At 44.8% G+C, this 24,695-nt stretch overlaps 1 protein-coding gene across 2 annotated transcripts in view; it reads right to left on the bottom strand.

The window, feature by feature from the left end:
- Positions 1–900: 900 nt before the first annotated feature.
- The window catches only part of EFCAB14 (EF-hand calcium binding domain 14), a 38,628-nt gene continuing 14,833 nt past the window's right edge, over positions 901–24,695 (bottom strand). Inside the window, exons 6-11 of one of the 2 annotated variants that reach the window (XM_029618818.1) lie at positions 18,269–18,373; positions 14,838–15,026; positions 11,583–11,666; positions 10,250–10,361; positions 9,534–9,652; positions 901–8,794 (exon numbers count right to left, since the gene is read on the bottom strand). In XM_029618818.1, the coding sequence (XP_029474678.1) occupies positions 9,570–9,652; positions 10,250–10,361; positions 11,583–11,666; positions 14,838–15,026; positions 18,269–18,373 (573 nt within the window). In that variant the 3' untranslated portion in view covers positions 901–8,794; positions 9,534–9,569. The remainder of the gene's footprint in view (positions 8,795–9,533; positions 9,653–10,249; positions 10,362–11,582; positions 11,667–14,837; positions 15,027–18,268; positions 18,374–24,695) is intronic. The other variant, XM_029618819.1, reaches the window with a different exon arrangement.

Here is a 24,695-nt window from a genome sequence, read left to right as displayed (position 1 = left end):
CACTGCTTCATGCAGCATCCCAAGCAGCCAAGTGGATAAAGAACTTTTATTTATTTTTTAACCAGTTTCACCATGGCCCATAGAATAATATATGCAGGGTTTGAGATTTGACATTCACAACATTATTCACACACCGAAGCATTTTCTAAATGGCTTTGATTACTCATCTTCTGGCTATTTAAATGTTCTGCATATCTATTATTTGGCTCCTACTGAAGTGAGATGAATTCTGGATTGATATATTTTGGACCAAGTCCATGTCATCTTGCATGTCTTATAATAAGAACATGCCGGGTCAGACCAAGGGTCCATCAAGCCCAGCATCCTGTTTCCAACAGAGGCCAATCCAGGCCATAAGAAACTGGCAAGTACCCAGTCACGAAGTAGATCCCATTCTACTGATGCCAGTAACAGCGGTGGCTATTCCCTTCTTCTCCTCCTTCTGCCACCCTAAGCACTCATCTTGGAGGACAACAGAGCTATTGTTTATGAGTCGCATGATACATTAAATTAAACTAGTTCTAGCACTGTCTGGCAATGTTGACCTTATACTTTGTATTAAATTAATTTTGGTACTGTCAAGTTTGAGCGTTTGCTCTGATACTGACTTGTTAAACTATTCTGATTCATTGTAATCCGCTTTTAGTGTGGTTGCGATATCTCTCTCCACTACAGGCAACAGTTTTTGAATAACAAACATTTCTTCTAATGAGATGGAAATTATTGTACCATACCCACTCTGTTTGTGCTGTGTTATTCAGTACAGGAGGATTAACAGCTGAAACCTATTCCTAAGATTCTTGTCCTTTGTAAAAGTAGGAAAAGTTTGGATATCCCTGGAAGACTTTCTACATAAGCCCTTTCATCTTTTACCCAGGTATAAATACACAAAAAGTAAACTTTGTTTTTTTGTTTTTTTTAATCTAGATAAATTAAAGCATATTTGGCATTACATGATAGGAAATGTGCATAGAACTTCATTCCAGACATTAATATCTGTTTGCATTCATGCTATGTACAAACTAAAACAATCCCCAAAAGCAAACAAAAAAAAACCAAACCCTCTACACATTTTAAAACCAGCTTTATGTGAACAAAATAAACAAACTGAGGTGTTATCACATTATCTTATGTACAAGAATAGGATAAACTATGGAGAACATGTTTAAGAAAAGGGGCCCTTAGGTTATCTTATATAAATAAGCAAAGTTGGCTTACCGTAAATGAGGCTCTCCATAGACAGCAGGATGAATTAGCCATGACACATGGGTGACATCATCCGACACTGCCAAATGGACCCTTTAGCTTACATAGCTTTTGAGCATGCATGAGACTTACCATGCACATGTTGCCTCCTAAGCCCCTCAGTTGATTGCAGACCTTAGCTTTAGATATAGAGACAACTCTCCAGGCTGGGCTGAATTAGCCATGACACGTGGGGAGTCCCAAACTGAGGGGCTGCAGTGGGACACGTACTGAAAAGCAACCCAGACCACTTTTCTCCACTCCCCCAATGGAGAGTGGACTACTAGGTGAACAGACTGCACAAAACTGCTTGCCCAAAGTTACTGTCACTCCTTGAGAGATTGTCCAATCAGTAATAGGACCTAAAGGTGTGAGATGATGACCAAGTTGCGGCTTTGAAGATGTCTTCAATGGACCAGCTCTTAGGTGAACTACTGAGATAGCCATGGCTCAGATTTGATGAGTCTTGACAGAGTTGTGATCTGGAGGCCAGCTAGAGTATAGCAGTGTAAGATACAGTCTGCTAACAAGCTGGACAACATGTGCTCGACAACCACTATTCCCAAATCGTAAGAGACAAAAAGCTGGAAAGCTTGATGATGTGGTCGAGTTTTCTACAGACAGTAAGCCAAGTCCCTTTTGCAGTCCAAAGAATGGAGGGCCGCCTTCTCTTTGTATGCACAAGATCTTGGAAAGAACATGGGCAACACAATTACTTGATTTAAAGGAAAAGCCAGAACTAATTTTGGTAGTAACTTGGGGTGAGTGCAGAGCACTATTCTTTTGTGGAAAAATTGCATGTACAGTGAGTAATGGACCAATGCCTAGAGCTCACCTAGTCTTCTAGCAGACATAATTGAGACTAGGAACACTACTTTCTAGGTGAAGAACTTTAAGGAATGAAATAGTTCATAAGGCAGTTTGAGTTGTGCCACAACACTGAGAATCCATGGCATCAGTGGCTTAAGGACTGGTCTTGAATGCCATAAGACTTTCATGAACTTCAGCACTAAAAGATGTATGGATATCTGTTTGCCATCCACTTGAACTTGGTAAGTTGCAATGGCACTGAGATGCATTTTGACCGATGATATACTAAGATCTGAGGGAGAATTAGTACTGAAGTAACTCCTTTGGATCACAAACGGGTCCAGGGAGCTTGCTTGACACCATGATTAAAATCTTTTCCAATTAAAACCATAAGCTTTTCTGGTTGAAAGCTTCCTGGTGGAGATTACAATATCCTCAGCTTCCTTGGATAATGACAGTGATGATATTAATGACTGTTCAGCATCCATGCCATTAAGTTGAGATTCGGAAGAGTTGGATGACAGACAACCCTCCTCTTGAGTTAGCAAAATTGGACTGGATCCCAGAAGAGTCAGAGGACTGACTGACAACTAGATGAGGTAAGGGAACCTCACTTATCTGGACCATGCTGAAGAACTGAGGATCAGGCACACCAGGTCCTTGAGTGCTTTCTGCACTATTTTCGCCACCAACAGAAGTGGTAGAGAAGTGCATGGCAGATCTGTATCCCATTGAGCAGGTAAGCATCCAGAGCAGATCTGAACTTGCTTTGAAGAATGGAGTATAATCTATTTTCTTGTTGCTCTCTGATGCAAACAAATTGATCGAAGGGCAATCCCATCTACCATTGTTTGGCCTAGAGACCATATGTGGGGACAACATGCTGTGCTGGGGCGATCCACCAACACGTTGGAGACCCCATGAAGATAGGTTGCTTGCCGAAAGGCTTTGTGGCTGCAAGGCCACTCCCAAATTCTTAGGGAATCCTGGCTGAGGTCCAAGATTCCGTGCTCCCTTCTTGTTCATGTAGAACTTGGTTGGCAGTTTGGATCAAAATCCTCTTTCAATGAATGAATGATTGCTCGTAGCTCCAGGAGACTGGAGTTAACGACCAGTCTCTTTGGGTTCAGAAAGAGACTGTGTGCCCCATCCCTTGGTGGATGCATCTCTTGCTAGCATTACTTGATGACGTAGAAGCCAAAAGGGGAGCTCCCATCTCCAGAAAGTTTGTGTCTTGCCACCACTGGACAGACCCCTTTCTGTAGAGAGCCTCTCTGGGAAAATGGGCTGAAGCACCTGATCCCCCTGAATATGGAGGTCTCACTGAAGAATCTGCATATTGAGGCAGGTCATGAAAATCACACTGCCTCCATGTGTTCCAGATTGTCCAACACTTCTTTGGCTGGGACGTGAGCCCACTGCAGTAGATTCTGATTCAAGGCTCGAAGGCAGATTGCTCATTTAGATGGGAGGAACATTTTATCTTCCAGGGAGTCTATCCATGCCCCAATAAACTAGATTTTTTGAGTAGGAATATGTTTTGATTTGGAGAAGTTGATAATGAGCCCCAGCAACTGAAGGAGTGGGATTGTTTTTTGCAGAGAGTCCAACACCCTTGCTTGGGAAGGCACCATCACTAACCAGTTGTTCAGATAAGGAAAGACACAAATTCCCTGGCAATGACGGTATGCTGGCTGCTACCATTAGGCATTTCATGAAAACCCTCGGGGGCTGCTGATGAACCCTGCAGGGCCTACAAAGGGCTTACAAACCATTTTTCAGAGCACTTCACGCTTTGCTCAACCCTAATGGAGTGGAGGACCTGGAAACTGGTGCCACAGAAGGGGGAGCTTGCTAGAGGAACTCCTGCTCAACTCAGTATGAAGGGAACCTGAGTTAGCTCTGCTTTTCTGTAACCTGCAAAATTCTTCCATCTTCCAGGCCTTATTCTTCTGGTATTTCAGTGATGGCTGGCTACAGTCATAGCAGTTAGCTACATGGTGGTCTGGCCCTGCATATTTATAGTAAATATTGTGGCCATCGATAAGACATCTTCCAGCCATACATGCAGTCCCTGAAGCTGCTGGTTGCGACCCTTCTTGGAGCTGAAGGTTCCTTTTTCTTTTAGTAGATCTGAAAAGTGCTGTTGAGAGGCTGCCAAGGCAGTGAGGCAACTTAAAGCGAGTTGAGATTCAAAAAGAAACTATGAAGCACCAAACAACTTAGTAAGCTCATACAGAAGCTCGGACAAAAAAAAAAGACTGAGGGGCTCATGAGGCAGGACATGCATGGGAACTCCTGTACATGCTCAGTACAGCAAAAGCTCTAAGAGCTAGGAGAGAGGATGATGTCACCCATGTGTTCAAATTCAGCTCTGCCTGTCTGAGTAAATCACTTTATAAAATATGGAATCTCAGTCATTTTAAAATCAGAACAGGCAAAACTACACTAAAGGGTCTATGATCTAAGCAGTGTTAAAAATCTGATTAATGAGATATTAAAACACAGATGCTAGTACCTAGTTCAATGCCATATATACTAGAGGTGTCAAGTATTAACAGTGTACTTTACTGTGAGTGATAATGCCAGCACTGCTGGGGTCTCTGACCCTTCCCCCTGAATCTGCTTCCAAAGGGCCTCAGTGGCTCGATGTCCCCTGCCCCTTGTTGACTGTGTTAGAAGGTTAATACAATGTGTTAACCTGTAAAAATTATTCAAGAGCTGCTTAATATGCACTTACATGTTGTGCAGCTAATGGGAACAATTTTTGCATTTGTCTGTGTTAATTCACTTTAGAACACAGACCACTAAACATCTGGACTATGGTTGTACATCTCAAAGGGAATCTAGTAGATAAAGATGGTTCTGGCCATAGCCATGCTTTCTACCACTCACGGAGAAGAAGGCTGATGGAGACTGGCCCCCGCCATCTGTTTCAGCACAGTCTATTCATCAAGGTCAATTCAGAAGTAATTTAACACCCAGTAAAGAGTATCCCAGTGTATAGCCAAAAAGTCATCGTTCGGAAGAAGCAAGAGTTACAGCCCCCTCCTGAGCAGTCATGAAGTCCTTTTTCTGAAGAATCTAGCACAGAGGAAAAATGGAACATACGACCCAGCATGCACCCTCCCACGAGTTCATGTCAAACAAGAGTGACAGCAGAAGAGGCCCATTCCCTGTCATGTTTCGATGGGCTGGGCACAGCATCTGAGACAACCGGGATTAACTCAGCTGTGCAACTGTAGGTTTACTTTTTTGTTTTAATGAACCAAAATGACTTGGGATAGGGCCTCTACTGATAAATAACCAGCATTTGCCAGAAGTAAGACAGAATTTCGGGCACCTTGCAAAAGGTGTGCCATTTCTACCAGTGTCGGTAGTCACGGGAAAGGGGCCAAAGACTGCACAGGTTCGGAGCTCAAGTGACCTTCTCAGTCCTAGCAGTGCTCCCTTCTCAGCAGGAGGGATGCAGATGAATTTCCACCGGCCCTGGCATGCTCTGTGGCTTCTCACAAGCACTACAATTTACCAGAAAAGGCTAAAAGCTGTAGAGTTTGCAAAGCAGAACCTATTTTTTCAGTTACAATAATCGCTTTCCTCTTCTTCCATCACATAAGAACATCTGTAGTGCTGGTGAGGCAGCACCGCTGCTTTACAGATAAAACTTTTCTTCATGACACATGTGACAGGTTATAAAGTCCTAAAGTAACATTATAAAGCACTGCAAACATGGCTTGGATTTTCTCACTTTCCATGTATGTGAAAATCTGCTGCTCTTAACTTCTCCTCTTCAACTTGGTGACAATTTGTAAGAGCTCTGATTTGGTGCTACAGTCTATTGAGCCAGGAGCCATGACATAGCTTGCAACTAAGTGCAATAACAGACTTTTTAAAAATTGGCCTACCGAGGAACAGTGAAGCGTTTGCTTGGGGTCAATGCTCGGAGCGCTACAATATAGATATTAAAATTCATGCTGCGGCCGTTGGACTCATGCATGCAGAAATTTGCTGCACTATGAATAATATCTGCATTGTACCACTCCGAGCATTCCCCTCAAGCAAACCGGTCACCTTTCTTTGATGGTTTCTTTTACAGGGATTGTGTTCTGCAATAAGCCAATTTTATCCAAGTGTGTTTAATGCAGATTGACAAAGCGCAGTTTTAGCACATTCATTTTCCAAAAACATCCTGCAGACTGGCTACAATGTGTACAAATAAAATGCCAGAAAAGTCTCTTATTGCTAGAATTCTATTTGGCTGGAGACTTATAAACAAATTATATAAGTTAAGGAATGGGAATACTGGTCAAAAGAAATATTGGCATGGAAGTTGCTTCCAAAGTTGGGTTTGTTCCTTTATCCTGCTCCTGAGAGGAGTTCCCTGCAATCCCAAGGAGTACATTCAATGTAACCCAGGAAACTACCCTGTAGAAATTGTGTAATCAAATTCCAAAGCTTCCCAAAGAGGGCAATCTTTGCACATCAGCTACTGACGGGATAACCACACACTCCAGTCACATCATCCCAAGGCGCCAAAACTCACGATCCGAGTGGATAACCACACACTCCAGTCACATCATCCCAAGGAGCCAAAACTCACGATCCGAGTTTTAATCCAAAAGCCAAGCCAAATGAATCACAGAATATAAAGTGTCACAGGTACATAGCACCCCCGGGCCTCCGAGGAAAGCATTTCAATAATGCCACGGAGGAGGACAGGGCACATGAAACCATGCTCTACCTTTTACTCGGCTCCCCATTTGCTGTTTCTGGAGGGGCTCCGATTCCTTTGGATGGCACAGCTGGTGCTGGAAGTGCAGACAGTGCCCCTTTCTGTTTGAACTCCAACTTAATGATCAGCCCCCTTTCTAATGCTCTGGTGGAAAAGAAGCTTCCCCCGTCCATGAACCCAGCTGCTGCGGCATGAACATCTCCATCGGAGCACTCTGTCCAGTGAAGGCTCCAAGCAAACTCTTCCTTTTACGGGGCTGGGGCTGAAAGCTCTGTTCCCTAAAATTGCTGCCAAGTACCATATTACATGGGGCAAGTTATCATTTACATAACGTTAGCAGTGAGACTATTTTTTAGTTCTTCTATAGTCAATTTTGTCGTCCACAAGCTCAAAGCAGCATCTCACAATAAAAATGTATTGCATCTCTATATACATACTGTATGTGCATCATCCATATAATGATAAATACCGATCAGGCGGCCTTGCACTCCTATTATTAGAATGTTTAGAAGCACTAATGCACAGCAGCAAGGGAGGGAGCACAAATGTTAAGTTTCATAGAGGATTTCATGACATTGCTAACTCAGTGCCTGGTTAGATACAGCTATGCTTCCTCTTTGCACAGGAAACACAGTGCCCAGAATGACCTCAGCTTCTCAAGCTGTTCAGACAGTCCTCTTCCTCACTACTAGTATCCAACCTGACATGAACCTGCTAGTCCTGAATTTAGGGGGCAAGCGGCCAGCAATAACCTGGACTGTGGAAGAATGAAAAAAGAAACCTACTTCTGCGCTAGTTAATTGCTTGCATGCTAGTTCATTTTTTTTTTTTCTGAACCCATCACTGGATTTAAGACTGTCCCCTAGTGATGAGGATCTTGCATTCCCGTTATAAATTATTCAGCTCTCCCACCCTCCTCTACTCTGCAATTGCCTGTCAACTTATTCAGCACCACAGCATGGAATAAAAATGCCAAGTGCCTCCCAGGACCAGCTCACAGGCTGCACGTGGTAAGAGTGCACCATGGATTTGTAGGCTACCAGTCCTCACTGGGTTTTAGTATGTGGGCAAAGGCCCTGGTCAGGATAGAACGGGGCGCCAAGGTCACACCAACTGCTGTATGTCTGTACACGGCTCAGCCCTTAGCATATCAATGCCCATGCACAGCACTAGGAGCCAATGAGCCCTCTTAATTCTAAGCATGTTTACTCACCCACTCACTCCATTCCAATATGCATAATTTCTCCTGCTAATTTAACTATTTACAAGCAGCAAAGGTGTATCTTACAAAGAGAAACAATTTCAGGATTTCTATAAAAGTGCAATTCTCCAGTTTAAGGCAAATCTATATAAAACATATCTATACAACTTTTATACCAGAGCTGGGGATAAATGGCTATATCCCTAAAAGCAATGAGAATGAACGTCACATCGGGGAGAATTCATTTATATTGCCCCCTCCAGCTTTTAGTCTTCCCTCAACATGGATGGGAGGCACTCTCCTGCCCTAGAAAATACAGAGATTTCTACCCTCGTTCCTGAGATCAGTGCTGATCCCTCCCTTTGCTCCTGAGCAGTGCTGTGTCCCATGGCAGAGAGATGTGACACTATACTTCCCTACAAGGCACCACCAAGAGAAAGATTAGGGATCAGATTAAGCTCCTTGTGCAATTTCAGCCTTTAAGAACTGCCAAACATCACAGCAGAAATAAAACATCGCTCAAACCATCTTGAGTCTCTTTGAGGAGGAGATAAATTGAGCGAACACACATGGCAATCAGTACTGTGCGTCAGGAGAGAGACGGAGGGAGCAGACTGGGGAACGCGCAGTTGCTGCTTTTGCTTGCCCCGCTCTGAAAGCAATCATGGGTCCACTTCTTTCAGTACTGGTAAGGAGTACCTCCCATCCCCCTTTCAGGTACCACAGCACCACGCAGATTCACAAGATCCTGCTGCAAGTTTCTCCATCAAGGCCTTGGACTGATTCTTCAAACAAACCACGAAGACCTGAAAAATATAAAGTATTTTAGGTGGGTTTTGCCAAGTCTCCTACCCATACAGAAAAGTCCACCAACTTTCCTTGCCCACTGATATTTTACTGGCTCCACGTCTCACCATATCAAGTTGACTTAGGGAACAGCCACTGCTATTAATTGCATCAGTAGCATGGGATCTTCTTAGTGTTTGGGTAATTGCCAGGTTCTTGTGGCCTGGTTTGGCCTCTGTTGGAAACAGGATGCTGGGCTTGATTGACCCTTGGTCTGACCCAGCATGGCAATTTCTTATGTTCTTATTCCTTCAGCCCCTTGGGGATGATGCATAAGCCCTTGAATTCTTTAAGTACATACTGTGTGTTATATGCTCACAGCAGACACAGGAGCATAGCAGTGGGACAAACTGGCTTTCCTCGAGATAACAATACGTTAAGTGGGGAGCTATAGTAACAATACATACAAGCTCCTGTCAGAAATCATTTTCTCTCCACTAAGGAGGTGCTCTTTGTACGGTCTTGACCGAGCAGGGTGTGCCACAGCTTCTCTTGCTGAGCTGGCAGCAGGAGATTCCGATCTGCTTCGGCCTGGTTGCCCTTCCCTTATTATCTTCCATGTGCCAGTATTCACTCATTTTCTTTCATTTTGCTCTTAGCCCAGGGTTACCATACCACTGCCGTCACACGGCGCCATTGCTCCACATTTCCCCATATGCTCATGGTTACATGTTTCTTCATCTGCGAATGCACATTTACCTTTTCCTGAGGCGATTCTCAGTGAAGCAAGGTGAGCTAGCTGTGCCCTTCTCTCGCTCCACTTGTGGAAAATTTCGATGGCAGCGTAGGTTTAGGGGAAGGAGCCTGAACATTTACCTCTGTTGAGCAAAGAGTCCATAGACAGGATTCCATCAGTAGTGGTAAACTTGTGATCTGTGCATTCATGTACACACCAATTATCGACTTTTTCATATACAAATTATTTATATGTGTATCCAGAGAGACTTTTCATAGGTTTATAGAATCACTCAGAAGCTGTGAAGCCAACACTAATATGTTACAATATATTTATAAACCAATATTTCTACACACATTGCTATAGCACATAAATTAGAGGATGACAACAGTCCAGAAATCCAGCCTAAGTCTTTGGATTAGCACTAGGGCCGGACTAAAAGTTCTCCATCATTAGCAAGCTCCAAAATGGTTGGCAACCTTCGCTCCAAAACGTACAGCTGCTTACAGCTCTTCCTTGGTTCACACTTTTATATAAATTAGGGAGAAACGGCAGAAACTCCACACAAAGGAAGACCGGGGGCGGGGGAAGAGTATGTTAACTGCAACTTCTCCTCCCCACCCTGACTCTCAGCCTGAGAACAGTTAGATGAGCATCAAAATGACTGCAATCTTCTCCTTTATGACCTGGTTGAATGCACAGTCTGCACTGGGCTTTATTGGTTCCGGTCCCATCTCACCTTTCCCCGGGTCACCAGCTTGCTCATCACTCTCAGGTTTGCTTGTGAGGGCGCTGATCAGCTGCAGCTTCTCTCTGAGTTTAGAAACCCGAGCCTCTACATTCTGCATTTTCTGTGTGAAGCAAGAAAAAAGGGCCAGGGATTTAACAAGAACACAAAAAAAGCCCTGCTGGGTCAGATTTCCGCAGTGGCCAGTCTAGGTCACAAGTGCCAAAAGGCAGATCCATTTCTTGCTAACCCCTCCCAGGAATATCTTTGGACCTTTCCTCCAGGAACTTGTCTAAATCTCAAATCCCGCTGTGTTTATTGCCTTGATCACGTCTTAAGAACATAAGAACATGCCATACTGGGTCAGACCATGGGTCCATCAAGCCCAGCATCCTGTTTCCAACAGTGGCCAATCCAGGCCATAAGAACCTGGCAAGTAGCCAAACACTAAGAAGATCCCATGCTACTGATGCAATTAATAACAGTGGCTATTTTCTAAGTCAACCTCATTAATAGCAGGTAATGGACTTCTCTTCCAAGAACTTATCCAGTCCTTTTTTAAACACAGCTATACTAACTGCACTAACCACATCCTCTGGCAACAAATTCCAGAGTTTAATTGTGCGTTGAGTAAAAAAGAACTTTCTCCGATTAGTTTTAAATGTGCCACATGCTAACTTCATGGAGTGCCCCCTAGTCTTTCTATTATCCGAAAGAGTAAATAACCGATTCACATCTACCCGTTCTAAACCTCTCATGATTTTAAACACCTCTATCATATCCCCCTCAGCCGTCTCTTCTCCAAGCTGAACAGCCCTAACCTCTTCAGCCTTTCCTCATAGGGGAGCTGTTCCGTTCCCCTTATCATTTTGGTAGCCCTTTCTCTGTACCTTCTCCATCACAATTATATCTTTTTTGAGATGCGGCGACCAGAATTGTACACAGTATTCAAGGTGCGGTCCTCTGGCAACAGATTCCACAGCTTGATTGTGCGCAGAGTGAAAAAGTACTTTCTAGCATTTGTTTTAAATCTGCTGGCTGTTAGTTTTTACTGTGCTAAAAAAAACCCTCCTCTGGGAGAGAGGGTGCTGCACACACACAAATGTGAAAGAAGCAGTGGCAGGAAAATGGGTGTTCAAGGGCTTTGAAAGTGCGTGCATGGGTCTCCCGCCCCAAACATCCTAAGAAAACATGCACCACATGGCAGCAGACAAAATTCATTTAGAGAAACCGCACTAGAAATCCTAAGAAAACATCCACCACATGGCAGCAGACAAAATTCATTTAGAGAAACTGCACTAAAAACGAGGATGAATTTAAAAGGAGAAACGAAGCTTTGTTTTACCTTGGTACTAATGCTTTCTGTCTCTGTTTCATTGCCAGTTTGATCTCCATTATCCATTCTCTGCGGGGAAGTCACGTTGTCCATCTAAATTAGAAAGAAAATGTATGCATTTCTAAACATTTGGGGCCCAGTATTCAAAGATATTACTTATCCGGATAAGTTAGAAGGGATTTCAGCTGAATATAAACAGCTAAGCTCCAGTTATCTGGATAACGTTAGACCTGCTAATAAGGCTGAATTAGGCACTATCCGGTCAAGATAACTGGATAAGTAACTCCGCCCCAAGCTGCCCATGAATTATCTGGTTATCTACTTAGCTGGATACTGACTTATTTGGCTAAGTGGTGAATGGTGAACATAGCCGGATATTCAGCATTTAGAAAGGTAAATCCTACTTATCCAGTTAAGTAGTGTTTCAGTATTGGGCTCTCAATATTCTGCCTTTTCCTTAGTCTCATGCTGGATTACAATACAAAGTCTTTGATTTGAATGATTGTAAACACAAAGTTATAGCCTATATACAGATATGACTAAACTTGTGTCACGGTTTTGTCTGCTGGGCAGTCTCCCCGTGCCAAGGTTCAGCCTGTTGCACAGTCTTCCTGCCACCAGGGGCCTTCAGCACCGTCTTGCCAGTTACCTCATCGCTGATTACACAATGTCTATGCCTCAGCCCTATTTAACCCAGACTGCCCAGTAACTCAGGGCCTCTTCGTTTAGACTCCTCTGCTCTCTGACCTGGCCAGCCTTGTGGCCTCCAGGGCTTCTAGGCCGTCTGTGTTTTCTGTCCTAAGTCCTGTCCTTGCCGTGCTGCTCTGTCCAGATCAGTCCCTTGAATGGCTTCCCAGTCCGGACCATGCGCTGTTGTCCAGCTCCCAGCCTGTGCCTGACCTCAGCTCCCAGTCCGGGCCTAGCCATGATGTTCAGCAGGAGAAAAGTCCTACTGGCTCCCAAAACCCAAGGGCTTAACCTGCAGGAGAGGGGGTTGGATAGGTAAAAGATCAGCTCTAGCCCTGCCTTGCAGTCCTGTATCGCTTCTGTGAGGGTGCTCCCTGATTCCAGCCTGTCTGACAGTGAAAATAAGGTAGACAGAAGGTAGTCATCTAAGTTGTAATAGAACATATATAATGGATAAGAAAAGATCCATAGGATTTTTATTGTGTTTATTTTATTTCTTTCATTTCCTAATACTTTGAGTGATACTGTATTATTATGCTTTTATTATTTCTGATTAGTTTCATAATTTCTTTTAATTCTTTTATTATAATTTATTATCTCATATATCTTCATAGATTTACATGTAATTAGGATTTTCTTTTACAATGTTTTATTTCTGTAATAAATTGGATAGCAAGAATATAAAAATTGGTTCAAGAGTACAGATGTATATATTATAAGGGAAGCACCTGGTACAGAGGTAGTAAGAATAAGTGAAGTAGGAGTAGTCCAATGGTGAATGATGTTGTGGGCTCATGATCAGGAAGTTATGGCATTCAGGTAGAAGGAAGAGTCTCTGCTGTGGGATCGAAGGGAAGGGCTCGGCCTTTGTTGTTTTTTTTGGAAGGTAAGATAGGAAGTCTCAAGGTGTAGGGGAGTAGCAGCTGAATGCACAAAGTCTCATAAAATTTAATTTGGCCAAAGTCAGAGAAGATAGGAGAGTCACTTAAGAGAATCAGAGTAACTCTGTGGGAGTATAGGAGAGCAGAAGTTGGCAGAGATAATCAGGGGCCTGATTATTTGTGCATTTAAACACAAAGCAAAGAGTCTGAATTTTATCCTACTTTCGGTGAACATGTAAGTGAGGTAGTATAGACCAGTCTTATGCTGATGTTCTGATACACAAGGGTGCGTGTGTAAGTATGATACCCCAACATATGGACTACTTTCTGACAGTACCACTCCAACTCTGACCATGTGTTCCACAGAAGGGACGGACCATTTACAGAGCTTGCTTTAAAAGCAGTCCCACTCACCTGCTGTTCTAGCCAAACAAGATTTCCACCACTTACTTGAAACAGATCAACATTCAACCTTACTGCTGATGCTGTATCTATTTAAATATACACACACACACACACACACAAGGTTACGCATCTGACACGAACCAAACTGCCGTCTCTCTGCTTCCTAGGGTTTTTCTGCTCTTCAGCCTCTCCAACAGCCGAACATGAAAATATAGAAACAGTATTTAACAGCTTATAAGGCCCGTGAGATCTACCCAGTCTGTCCAATTTACTTGTTATAATGTCAGACTCCAGCTGATCTCCAGCTTTCTCTTTCATCTGTTGATAATTGGGGATCTTCTGTGCTTATCCCAGACTTTCTGCAATTCTGATAAAGCATTGCACTGTGTTTTCTCAATGACTACCAGGGGGCCCAAGACAGAAGCTGCGGGAGGGGAATCATGGTAGCACCATGGTACCAACTCTGTGAGTGTTGCTCAGCTTGTGTTCTGCACTTGTGCTAGCAAACGACCAAAACATATGAATGTGAGTTTGTTGGCCATGAGAGCATGCATTAATGCAATAGTAAGAACATAGTCCAAGAGGTTTGGTCCAGCTAAATTCATACCTGGCCACACAAACCCCCAGTTTTGATTTTCTTGCCCTGCTGAATGGGCAAGCTTTAGCCTAGTAAATCATTACTCAGCTAAAATTTACCTAGATAAAAAAAAAAAAAAAAAAAAGGGCATTTCTGGGTGCAGCGTAATCTTAACTGGGTAGGGCCGATGTCCGTGCTCCTCGGCTACGTTGAGCCAGGTAAGTCTGGTCGTGGGGGCCAGCAGATCTAAAGTTATCCAGGTATACTTAATGGGAAACAGCTGTTCCAGATATCTTGCTGCTCGCCACCCTGCTCAGTATTGACCTCAATGTTTAAGATCTGACATTTTCCAGGCGTTTCCCTAATGGGTGCCTCGCCTTCCTTTTTACATGCCAAAGAGACCCTCTGACCTGCAATAATAAAGCAGGTACATCAAACCAAAGCAGAGGAGACTGTTTTTGCCTGTAGGTGGAGACTATTTCTCTCCTCATTTAAAATATTTTCCTGTTTCTAACCTGATTTGCCATCTCTGCAAGTGGGGTGGTTTATAAACAGAACAGATTAAAGGCAAATTGCACAAGGAGGCTCATCCTGTGTACATGTGTTAGGCCCTTTTACATTGCTCCCAGCTATGACTTTTCTAACTTTAATCAGATCCAGGTTCAACATTCACAGCTGGGAACAGAGAAAGAAAGAGGAGTCCCAGTTACTTACCATGCTAAGAGACAGGTTCTCCCGCCGTGCTAGTTTACTCATGCTCAGCTCGCTCTCCAGCAGGGTCACTCTCTGGCTTACACTGGCGACGGCAGCATCCATACTCTGAACCACCAGATCATTCTGTTTCTGGTACAGCACTAGGGTGGTGTTCACCTCATCTATTGTGTTGTGAAGAGACAGGATATCCTGCAAGAAAAAGCACACAATACACAGAGTATATACACAGGAGCTCCACGCAGCCATTCCAGACGGAGAAATGACGGGCGGGGAGCAACTGTCCCAGTACTGCCTATTTTGGTTTTGCAATAAAATATTGAATTAGCATTGTAACAATAGCGATGCAACAGTCCCTTCCTGTCAGAGCGCAGTTTTACACCTAGCAGAGGATGTCAGTGGAAGAGTCACCAAAGTATGAAATCCCCTCGTCTAGGCCTTTGGTTGGAAGAGGTGCAGTCTGTGGGACTGAAAGAAGTGTTATGTCAGGTCGGTCTGGGCTGCATGCAGAAAGGAGACCCGAGTCTGGGCTGGTGAAGCCCTGAAAGATACAGGCCAGGGGAGCTTTCAGTATTCGAAAGTCCATCCTGTTGGATGCAAATGAGGAGGAATACAGAACCAAAGCAAACCAAAAACAAGATAAAAAAGCAAAATGCACAAGGAGAGGGAGGTGTTTAATTATTTTGTAATTTTAAATGCACTATATAACGCCTGATACACCTCTATAAGATAAAATTCTTCATGCAGCCCTTGGATTCTGGTGGCCGGCAAGACTTAGGTGGGTCCCTGGGTTGGTGAAGATAACTGGAGTCCAAAGGCACTCCGGGGTCAGGGCAGGCGGCAAACTTAGTCAGCGACAGGCCAAGCTGAGGGGCGGGCAGCTAGCAAGAGTGGTCAGGTCCAGGCAAGGGCTAGGGGTCCAAGCAGCAGGCCATCATGGTCAGGTCCAAGCAAGAGGTCAAGGGTGGATAGAGACTTACTGAAGATAATCGACAGGGCTGGACTACAAGGCTGAGCTGGAGGACAAGGCTGCTTCAGGAATGCTGGAGAACAGGAACCAGTAAAATGCAAGCAATGCGTACTGCAAGGCAGGAGACCCATTGCTGAGGAGATAGAATGCTGCAGGGCCATTGTTTACATAGCTGAGGAGATAGAATGCTGCAGGGCCATTGTTTACATTGCTGAGGAGATAGAATGCTGCAGGGCCATTGTTTACATTGCTGAGGAGATAGAATGCTGCAGGGCCATTGTTTACATAGCTGAGGAGATAGAATGCTGCAGGGCCATTGTTTACATAGCTGAGGAGATAGAATGCTGCAGGGCCATTGTTTACATAGCTGAGGAGATAGAATGCTGCAGGGCCATTGTTTACATAGCTGAGGAGATAGAATGCTGCAGGGCCATTGTTTACATAGCTGAGGAGATAGAATGCTGCAGGGCCATTGTTTACATAGCTGAGGAGATAGAATGCTGCAGGGCCATTGTTTACATAGCTGAGGAGATAGAATGCTGCAGGGCCATTGTTTACATAGCTGAGGAGATAGAATGCTGCAGGGCCATTGTTTACATAGCTGAGGAGATAGAATGCTGCAGGGCCATTGTTTACATAGCTGAGGAGATAGAATGCTGCAGGGCCATTGTTTACATAGCTGAGGAGATAGAATGCTGCAGGGCCATTGTTTACATAGCCGATCAGGCTGATGTCATCGGGAGGCACCACTCAGCATTTCCTGCCACAAGGCCTGTATTATGCGCACATACGCGTGCCTAAGAGAAGGCGGCGTCCTTGGCAGTCAGCAGCACGTGGGGATGGTGGCATTCTGCCTTGACAGGAGGCCTCTGGCATCGGCGGTTAGTGGAGTGTGGTGGCTCGCAAGGCAGTGCTGCGAGCCATCAAACATAATGTGCCTCTCTCATATTCATCAAGAGCTCCCTGTAGGTACCAGGATCAGTCCAGACGGTGGGTTATGTCCCCCGTCCAGCAGATGGAGTCAGACAAGGCTTCTGCAGAAGCAGCTGCACTGAGTTTTCACCTTCCCCTGGATTGTCATGCGGACAGGAGGCTGGACTGGATGAACTCCTAGAGTTCTTTCAATTGGAAGGCCTGGATCTACTAACCTTCTCTCTCAGATACAGAAGGGAAGGCGGCATTAGTAAATCAGGCCCTAAATCATATTTATTTTAAACATTTGTATTCGTCTATGACTGTCTTGCTAAGAGGATTCCAGAATAAAACAAATCACAAAACACACAAATAAATTCATGTAACATATGTGCCACCAAAGTGCCATGCTGGCTGCTAAACAATCATTCCACAGCAGCTGCTGAAATGCTTCCCTAAATAAAATAGTTTTTAATGCTTTAGGGAAAACTTTGAAATCGAGGGTCCGGATATCCTCAGTGAGAGCATTCCATAATTTAGGTTCATTTGCCGAAATTGAATGCCTCATGGTCTCATGCTGCCGAACACTCCCTTACAGGGCGCACTTCTAAACAATGGCCCCTGCAGACCCTACCTCTCCCCAGACTAGGACCAACCCTTCTCCCTAAAGCCCACATTTACTCTACTGATAGGAAGAATGGCGAGGTCTGGAAAACAAAGTAACTTCACTCAGAGTCAGGGCATTATTATTAGCCAAACAGGTACCTGCAGTAGTAATACAGGACATAACCAAATCTAAGGTCAGCAGCAACTTCAAAATAAAGATCAGCAGTTTTTACTCTGAAGTAAATTTTGAAGGACTCTAAAAGTAAACACAACAGTTTCAAGTCCAAATTAGAGTGGGGGATAGCACCAAGGTCTGCGGGGCCCCAGCTCCTTAGTGAATCCACTCCAAACCTATAGCACCGACTCTAACCTGCTGTTTCCGCAGGAAGAGAAAAGACAAAAAGCAATCTAGAACCTTACCTGCCACCCCCAATAGGATGGCTTCAGGTACAGAATCCAAGGCAGAATATAAATTAAGCAAATACCAAATGCATGGCTCTTAACAAGAAATCATTTACATGGATGACTGAGGCTGCCCAGCTATATTCAGAATTTAGCTGCATAAGTTGGGGGCGTGAAACAGAGTTAGCCGTGTTCTTGAAGTATCCCCGCCCTGCTGAGCCCAAGGCGTTGAAACTTGTGTAGACTCACTGCCCAGCAATTTCATGACTGCCCTCTGAAAGCTGCTGTCTGGCAGGGATGCCCGCTGCGAGTCGCAGTCGCTCTCAAAGGCATATGAATGCCTACCAAGACCGCTGGACATGTACATAAAATGTTTCACCTACCAAACTGTCTATAGAGATTCAGACTATAAAAAGGTGGCGTTTTATTTAACTTTCCTACTTGCTTCTTTCATGAACAAACATTGGAAACACAGTATAATAAATAGCATTAAATTATGAACACAAACCAATAAAACTGGAAAAGGTGCCAGCATGACAAGTACCTGTCGGGAAGTCTCTCTCTGCGTTTGGTTGTTTAGTGCAGGTGCCATGGTAGAAAGTGGCGACATCTCCTGTACATCCTTACTTCCCTGTGTGGCCAGCTCAGCCTGAAGGTAGGGGAAAAGTTCACATTCGTAAGCTTTCCGAGATTAGAAACAACTTAACGCCAGCTAATACCTAACATGATGTCCCTTATGGTAGCATTTCCTGGCAGCACGGAAGGAAGTGCTTCACTCCTTGGATATTACTGTCAACATGCTGGACTATGATGCTTGCATAAGAACGGCAGAGGCACATAACTGGCAAAAAAGGGTGAACATCTTGCATAAAATTCTCCAATGCACTGTTTTATGTATAATTAAATTTTACCTCCAACCTGGCCTGCATTCTTCAGTTTTTGATAAATGACTGGCTTCGGGTATCTCTCGCATTTATTTACTCAGGGGAATCTTTTGCCTATTGATGCCTTAAGAGATCGATATGGTTTGGGGAAGGTGGACGTTTTGGCTTATGCACAACAAATATTTTATGGATTCTTTGATGGGAGCAGATATTCTACGCCGGACCAGATCTTTATTTGAAATCTATTGCCAACAAGCAGATAATATATGTGCTCAGATTTCTAAGGTGTATAATCTTGTTAGTGGGTGTCTACCTGATCCTGCTAAACATTTACAAGATTGGGATTTAGATTTGGGGCATCCCTTGAGTGTCGAGGACTAGGATCTGGTTTTCTTGTATGCTCGCAAGTGTTCTCTCCCTGCCACACTACAGGAGAATTGTTATACGTTACTGTACAGAAGGCAATTGATGCCAGTGCAATAGTAACTTCAACCTAACAAAATCAATACTTAAACAGGTTTATATTTTTATATTGAAAGAATCCTGTTACCGCATAGTTTTGGCACATTAATAATGTTTTAGCCATCCTAATTAATTTCTATTACTATATGTGCCTTTATGTAAACCGTTGTGATGGTTAACTTACTGAATGACTGTATAGAAAAGTTTTTAAATAAACAAACACCAAATATTTCTCAATGTATCAAACACTTGCTGGAGAAACTGTGTGGTATTGGCACTTTTTTTCATGTTTGGTGGCAGTGTGAAAAGGTAGCCTTCTTTTTGGGAGCAAATTTTCAAGTGGCTAACGCGAATTGTCATGCCCTGCTAAACATCCCCAATATCTACTTTGAATAAGCTGTCAACAGGTGCTCATAGCAGCCCGCTGCGAGTCAGCTCCTTTTTGGAAACAAGCGAAAGTCCCATCAGTCTCTGTGGTGATTCACAGATTAGCTCTCCTCACAGCCTTAAAATACAATAAACTGCCATCATTTGAGGCTACTTGGGGTTCTTTTATAACTTGGCAGCTCATGCCCCTTAGGTGGGTGTTAACCCTTTATTCATCCTCTTTATGTTCTTTTACACATTTGGACTCCTAGTGTGATTTAATTCATTTTCTAACCTCTAGCGCTTAAGGCCATGCTACTTTCCATACGCTGCGATACTTTTAGGTTTTCTTTTTTTATTAGTGCTGCACTTGTTCTACTCTGTGGGGGGCAGGGGGGAGGTTGGTAGACATATTTGAAATGACAATGGGTATACTTATGTTTATGTTATGTGTCCTTTGACACATAAACATAAAAAAAAAAAAAAAGTTACCAGCAATAACGATTTTGTAAAATGCTCCTGTAATTGTTTTATTGACGTATTTTATTGTGACCGCCGTGACTGTCTACAGAGCGGTATATAAATATGAATAAATAAATAAAATTGCTATTTCCTAGGGATCTGGGCCATTGCTACCCTGGGCAGCAGAATCTCCTGAAACACTTGCAGTGTCAGAAGAAAAAGGGTGCGGGAGGCAGAAAAGGCTTGTAAGCAGCAGGACCAGACGTAATCAGGCACAAAGCCCAGAAGCCTGTTCACGTATACGATGGTGAAGCAGTGCATCTTGGGCCCATGGATTTAATTTCCTGAATTAAACAGAAAAGAAAGGAAGTGCCATTATAACACTTGTGCAAAAAGCACTGCGAGACTTTTGCTTCAAAAGACAAAGCTTAAGGGTCAGGTAAAAGTCCCACAGAGAGCTCTGTTCAAGCTTTTGCTTCCACAATCCTCTGTGGAACGTCTTCCTTTCTGGTAAGTTTCCCCGACTGTGTAAGTAAACCTTGCAGACACTTTGCATGACTTCAGCCTGGCCCAAATCATGAAATGATTACTTTACTACCCTGTCAAAGCAACAATATCGGGATTAGAAGAAAGTAGGTTCTTACCTACTAATTTCCGTTCCTGTAATACCACAGATCAGTCCAGACAAATGGGTTTTGCATCCCTACCAGCAGATGGAGGCAGAGAACAAAACTTTGAGGCACTGCTACAAAATGAGAATGCCACCTGCAGTCCCTCAGTACTGACCGGTACCCAAGTCAAAGATTAGATAACATTCCCCTGAACCAGGGCGAACCAGAAATCTCAGGGTTGGATCCCCCTGCACTGGAGACTTACAAAACTCCAGTACCAAAAAGGTCTGTCAACTGCTTAACTCAAACATAACTGTTCCAACTGGTAAGAAAAACTCTTCGATATACAGCAAATAAGTACCAGGAAATTCAGGGGTCTCTGGACTGATCTGTGGTATTCCAGGAACAAAAATTAGCAGGTAAGAACCAGTTTTCCTTTCCTGAACATACCCAGACAAGTGGGATGTACCAAAGCAACCCTACACCAGATGGGAACTTGAAAGACCTGCTCTCAACACACTTTCACCGAAAGTTGTATCATTTTGCGCCCGAACATCCAATCGGTAATGCCTGGTGAAAGTATGATGTGAGGACCACACCACGGCCCTACATATCTCTTGAGGAGACACCAAATGATACTCTGCCCAAGAGGCTGCTTGTGCTCTAGTCAAATGTGCCTTAAGACCCATTGGAATGGCGCGAACCTTTCAAATATAGGCCGAACAAAAAGCCTCTTTCAACCAATGAGCCAAAGTAACTTTGGAAGCTCTCTCTCCTTTCTTCACTCCAAACACCACAAAGAGATGGTCCGATCGCTGAAAGGAATTAGTGACCTTCAAATAAGGCAACAGGACATGATGCACATCCAGAAGATGGAGATCTCTACCTTCTGCAGAATCTCTAGGCCACTCCGGGAAACCCGGTAATTCAACTGTCTGATTCACATGGAAGACAGAAACCAATTTTGGCAAAAAGGAAGGCACTATACGCAAGGCACTCTGTCGTTAGTAATACGCAAAAAAGGATCTTGACAAGATGGAGCCTGAAGCTCCAAAATCCTCCTGGCTGAACAAATCGCAACCAAAAAAAATCTGTTTTCAATGTAAAGCCCTTCAAAGAAGCTCATCCCAAAGGCTCAAAGGGAACCCACAAGACTAAGTTGAAGTTCCAATCTGGACACATCTTCTGAACCGGAGGTCTCACATGCTTAACCCCTTTCAGGAATTGGATATCATCAGGATGGGAGGCCAAAGACTTGCCCTGCATCCTGCCCCTGAGACAACCCAAGGCAGAAACCTGGACATGGAGCGAACTATAGGTCAAACCCTCGGACAAGCCCTGCTGCAGAAAGGACAAAATATGTGGAACTGTCGCCAACAGAGGATCCAGCTGATGTAGACATCAGGTCTCAAAAACCTTCCAAACCCTGAAGTATGCCATGGAAATAGAAGGGTAGACATTACTGGCTCAGAATATCCCTTCATGCATAAGCGCCATCTCTCAAAAGTGATCTTCTTGATCCAAAAATATGGGTCCCTGTCGCAGCAATCCCGGCAGATGAGCCAGTCGAAGAGGTTCGCCCACCGCCAGATGCACCAGGTCCACGAACCAAGGATGACGCGGCCACTCTGGCATCACCAGTACTACAGTTCCTGGATGCCCTTCTATGCGCTGTAGCACTCTACCTATGAGTGGTCATGGAGGAAATACATACAGAAGAATCCCGGTCGGCCACGGGAACACTAGAGCATCTAGTCCTACCAAACCGGCTTCCCTTCTGCGATTGAAGAACCTTGCCATCTTTGCACTGGCCTGTGTGTTGCCATGATATCCAGCTGAGGAAAACCCTATCTAGCACAAATGTGATTCCAGGCTTCTGGGGACAGCTCCCACTACCCGGGATCCAACTGCTGTCAGCTTAGGAAATCTGCCTGCACGTTGTCTACTCCCGCTACATAGGAGGCCGCAATTCTCTCGAGGTGATGCTCCGCCCAGATCAACAATAGCTGTGCTTCCCAAGCCACAGTGTGACTTTGTACCTCGATGGCTGATGTACGCCACTGTTGTCGCATTGTTCAAAAACACTCGTACCATTCGACCCTGAACCAGAGGCACAAATCCTTCGAGAGTCCTGCGCACCGCTCTTCTCTCCAGATGACTGATGAACCAGGCTGACTCCGCCACTGACCAAAGTCCCTGGGCCGAACAACCCAGGCACACTGCTCCCCAGCCTCTGCGGCTGGCATCCTTGGTCACCACCACCCAATCCGGAGCTTCCAGGTTGCTCCTCGACAGCCACCATGAAAGACTGGACCTGGGTTCCTTTAGAAGAGGTAATGGTACATAATACTGCTCTGACATCGGATTCCACCAAGACAACAGCGCCTTCTGCAACAGATGCATGTGAGCAAAGGCCCATGGAACCAGATCCAACGTCGAGGCCATAGAGCCCAGCACCTGTAGGTAATCCCAGACCCTTGGCACTGGGAGATGTAGCAGCCGGGTCACCTGCGCCTGCAACTTTGACAATCTGTCCGCTGACAGATACACCCTGTCCCTCTGGGTATCGAAGCAGGCTCCTCAAGACTCTAATTGAGATGGAACCAGGTGACTCTGCCACACTGATCACCCAACCCAGAGAGCTGAGGGTGTTCACCACTCGTTGCACCAAGCGATCGCACTCCTCTTCCATCTTTGACCAGATAAGCCAATCGTCCAGATATGGATGAGCCTGAATCCCTTCTTGTCTCAAGTCAGCCGCTACCACCACCACCACCTTTGTGAAGGTTCGAGGAGCCGCGACCAACCTGAAGGGAAGGGCCAAAAACTGGAAATGCTGACCCAATACCTTGAACCGCAGAACTTTTTGCTGGTCCTTTCAAATGGGAATATGCAGACAAGTTTTGGTAAGATCCAAAGACGCCAGAAATTCTCCTTTGCGAACTGCTGCAATCACCATACGCAGCAACTCCATCCAGAAATGCAGCACATGCAACCTTATGTTTACCTTTTACAAATCCAGGATGGGACGGAAGGTGCCCTCCTGTTTTAGAACCACAAAATAGATGGAGTACCTACCCCGCCCCTGCTCGCTCAGCGGCTCAGTAACTATGACCTCCAATCTTATCAACCTTTGCAGAGTCCTCTCTACCGCTCCCTGTTTACTTCGAGAAGAGCAGTGGGACTCCAGAAAGGCTTCCCTGAGTGGACGTGAACATTCTCTTACATCTCTTACAACCTCCAGGACCCACCGGTCCGAGGTAATCTTGACCTACTCATCTTAAAAACGGGACAACAGCGAGGAGTGGGCATGTCTGGCTTCATTGGGAGGGCTTACTCCCTCCAGCCCCCTGACTGGACCCACTTTTGGAGGACCTGCTGGCACCCCAAAATGTCTGCTGATGATGTGACGACTGCTTGGAACCCGAGGAAGAAGACCCTCTCCCGGATCGAAACCTCCTAGACTCCTGAAAATGGGATCAGGGTAGAAAGAACTTATTGCTTCTCTTATCCTCCGGCAGTCTATTTCCCTAGGTTTCCCCTCAGGGACTTCATCAGCTGATCCAGCTCCTCCCTGAAAGGCAGCTTCCCCTTAAAAGGGAAGACTGCATAACTGAGTCTAGGACCACATGTCCGCCAACCAACTGTGCAGCCACAAAAGCCTGCATGCAGCCACCACCGAGACCATGCTCTTGACCGATGTGCGCACTAAATTATACAAAGCATCTGCCACATAAGCCTACTTCCAGGGAAGCCGCCTGATGGGGAAGAGCACGCCCGTCGAGGTCCATCCTGAGGCTTCTGAATCCAACACAAGCAAGCTCGCTGTATCATGTTAGCACACACCGAGGCTCGCAGACTTAAGGCGGACACTTCAAACATGCACTTCAAATGAATTTCCAATTTGTGGTCCTTCAGAGACCGCTATATCCACCTTAAGAGTCTTGAGGTGGTTCAAATGCTCTTCCAGTAAGGGATAAAGCTTCGCCATCGCTCTACCAATTTCCAAGCCCGCTTCCAGGAAATCCCACTCCCAGCTAATCAGCTTTTGAATCTTTTTAGGTATGGGAAAGACACTAGGCGGACCCTGCAGGCCATCCAGAACCGGACTGACGCCCTCATTATCCAACACCTCCTGAGTTAGCTTGTTCCCCAAATCTTCCAACACCTCAAGGATGAGTGGGCG

The sequence above is a fragment of the Rhinatrema bivittatum genome, chromosome 10, assembly GCF_901001135.1.
Source record: "Rhinatrema bivittatum chromosome 10, aRhiBiv1.1, whole genome shotgun sequence".
Classification (NCBI taxonomy): domain Eukaryota; kingdom Metazoa; phylum Chordata; class Amphibia; order Gymnophiona; family Rhinatrematidae; genus Rhinatrema; species Rhinatrema bivittatum.
The sequence above is the reverse complement of the archived record's forward strand: the minus strand, read 5'-3'. Positions and strand labels throughout refer to the sequence as shown.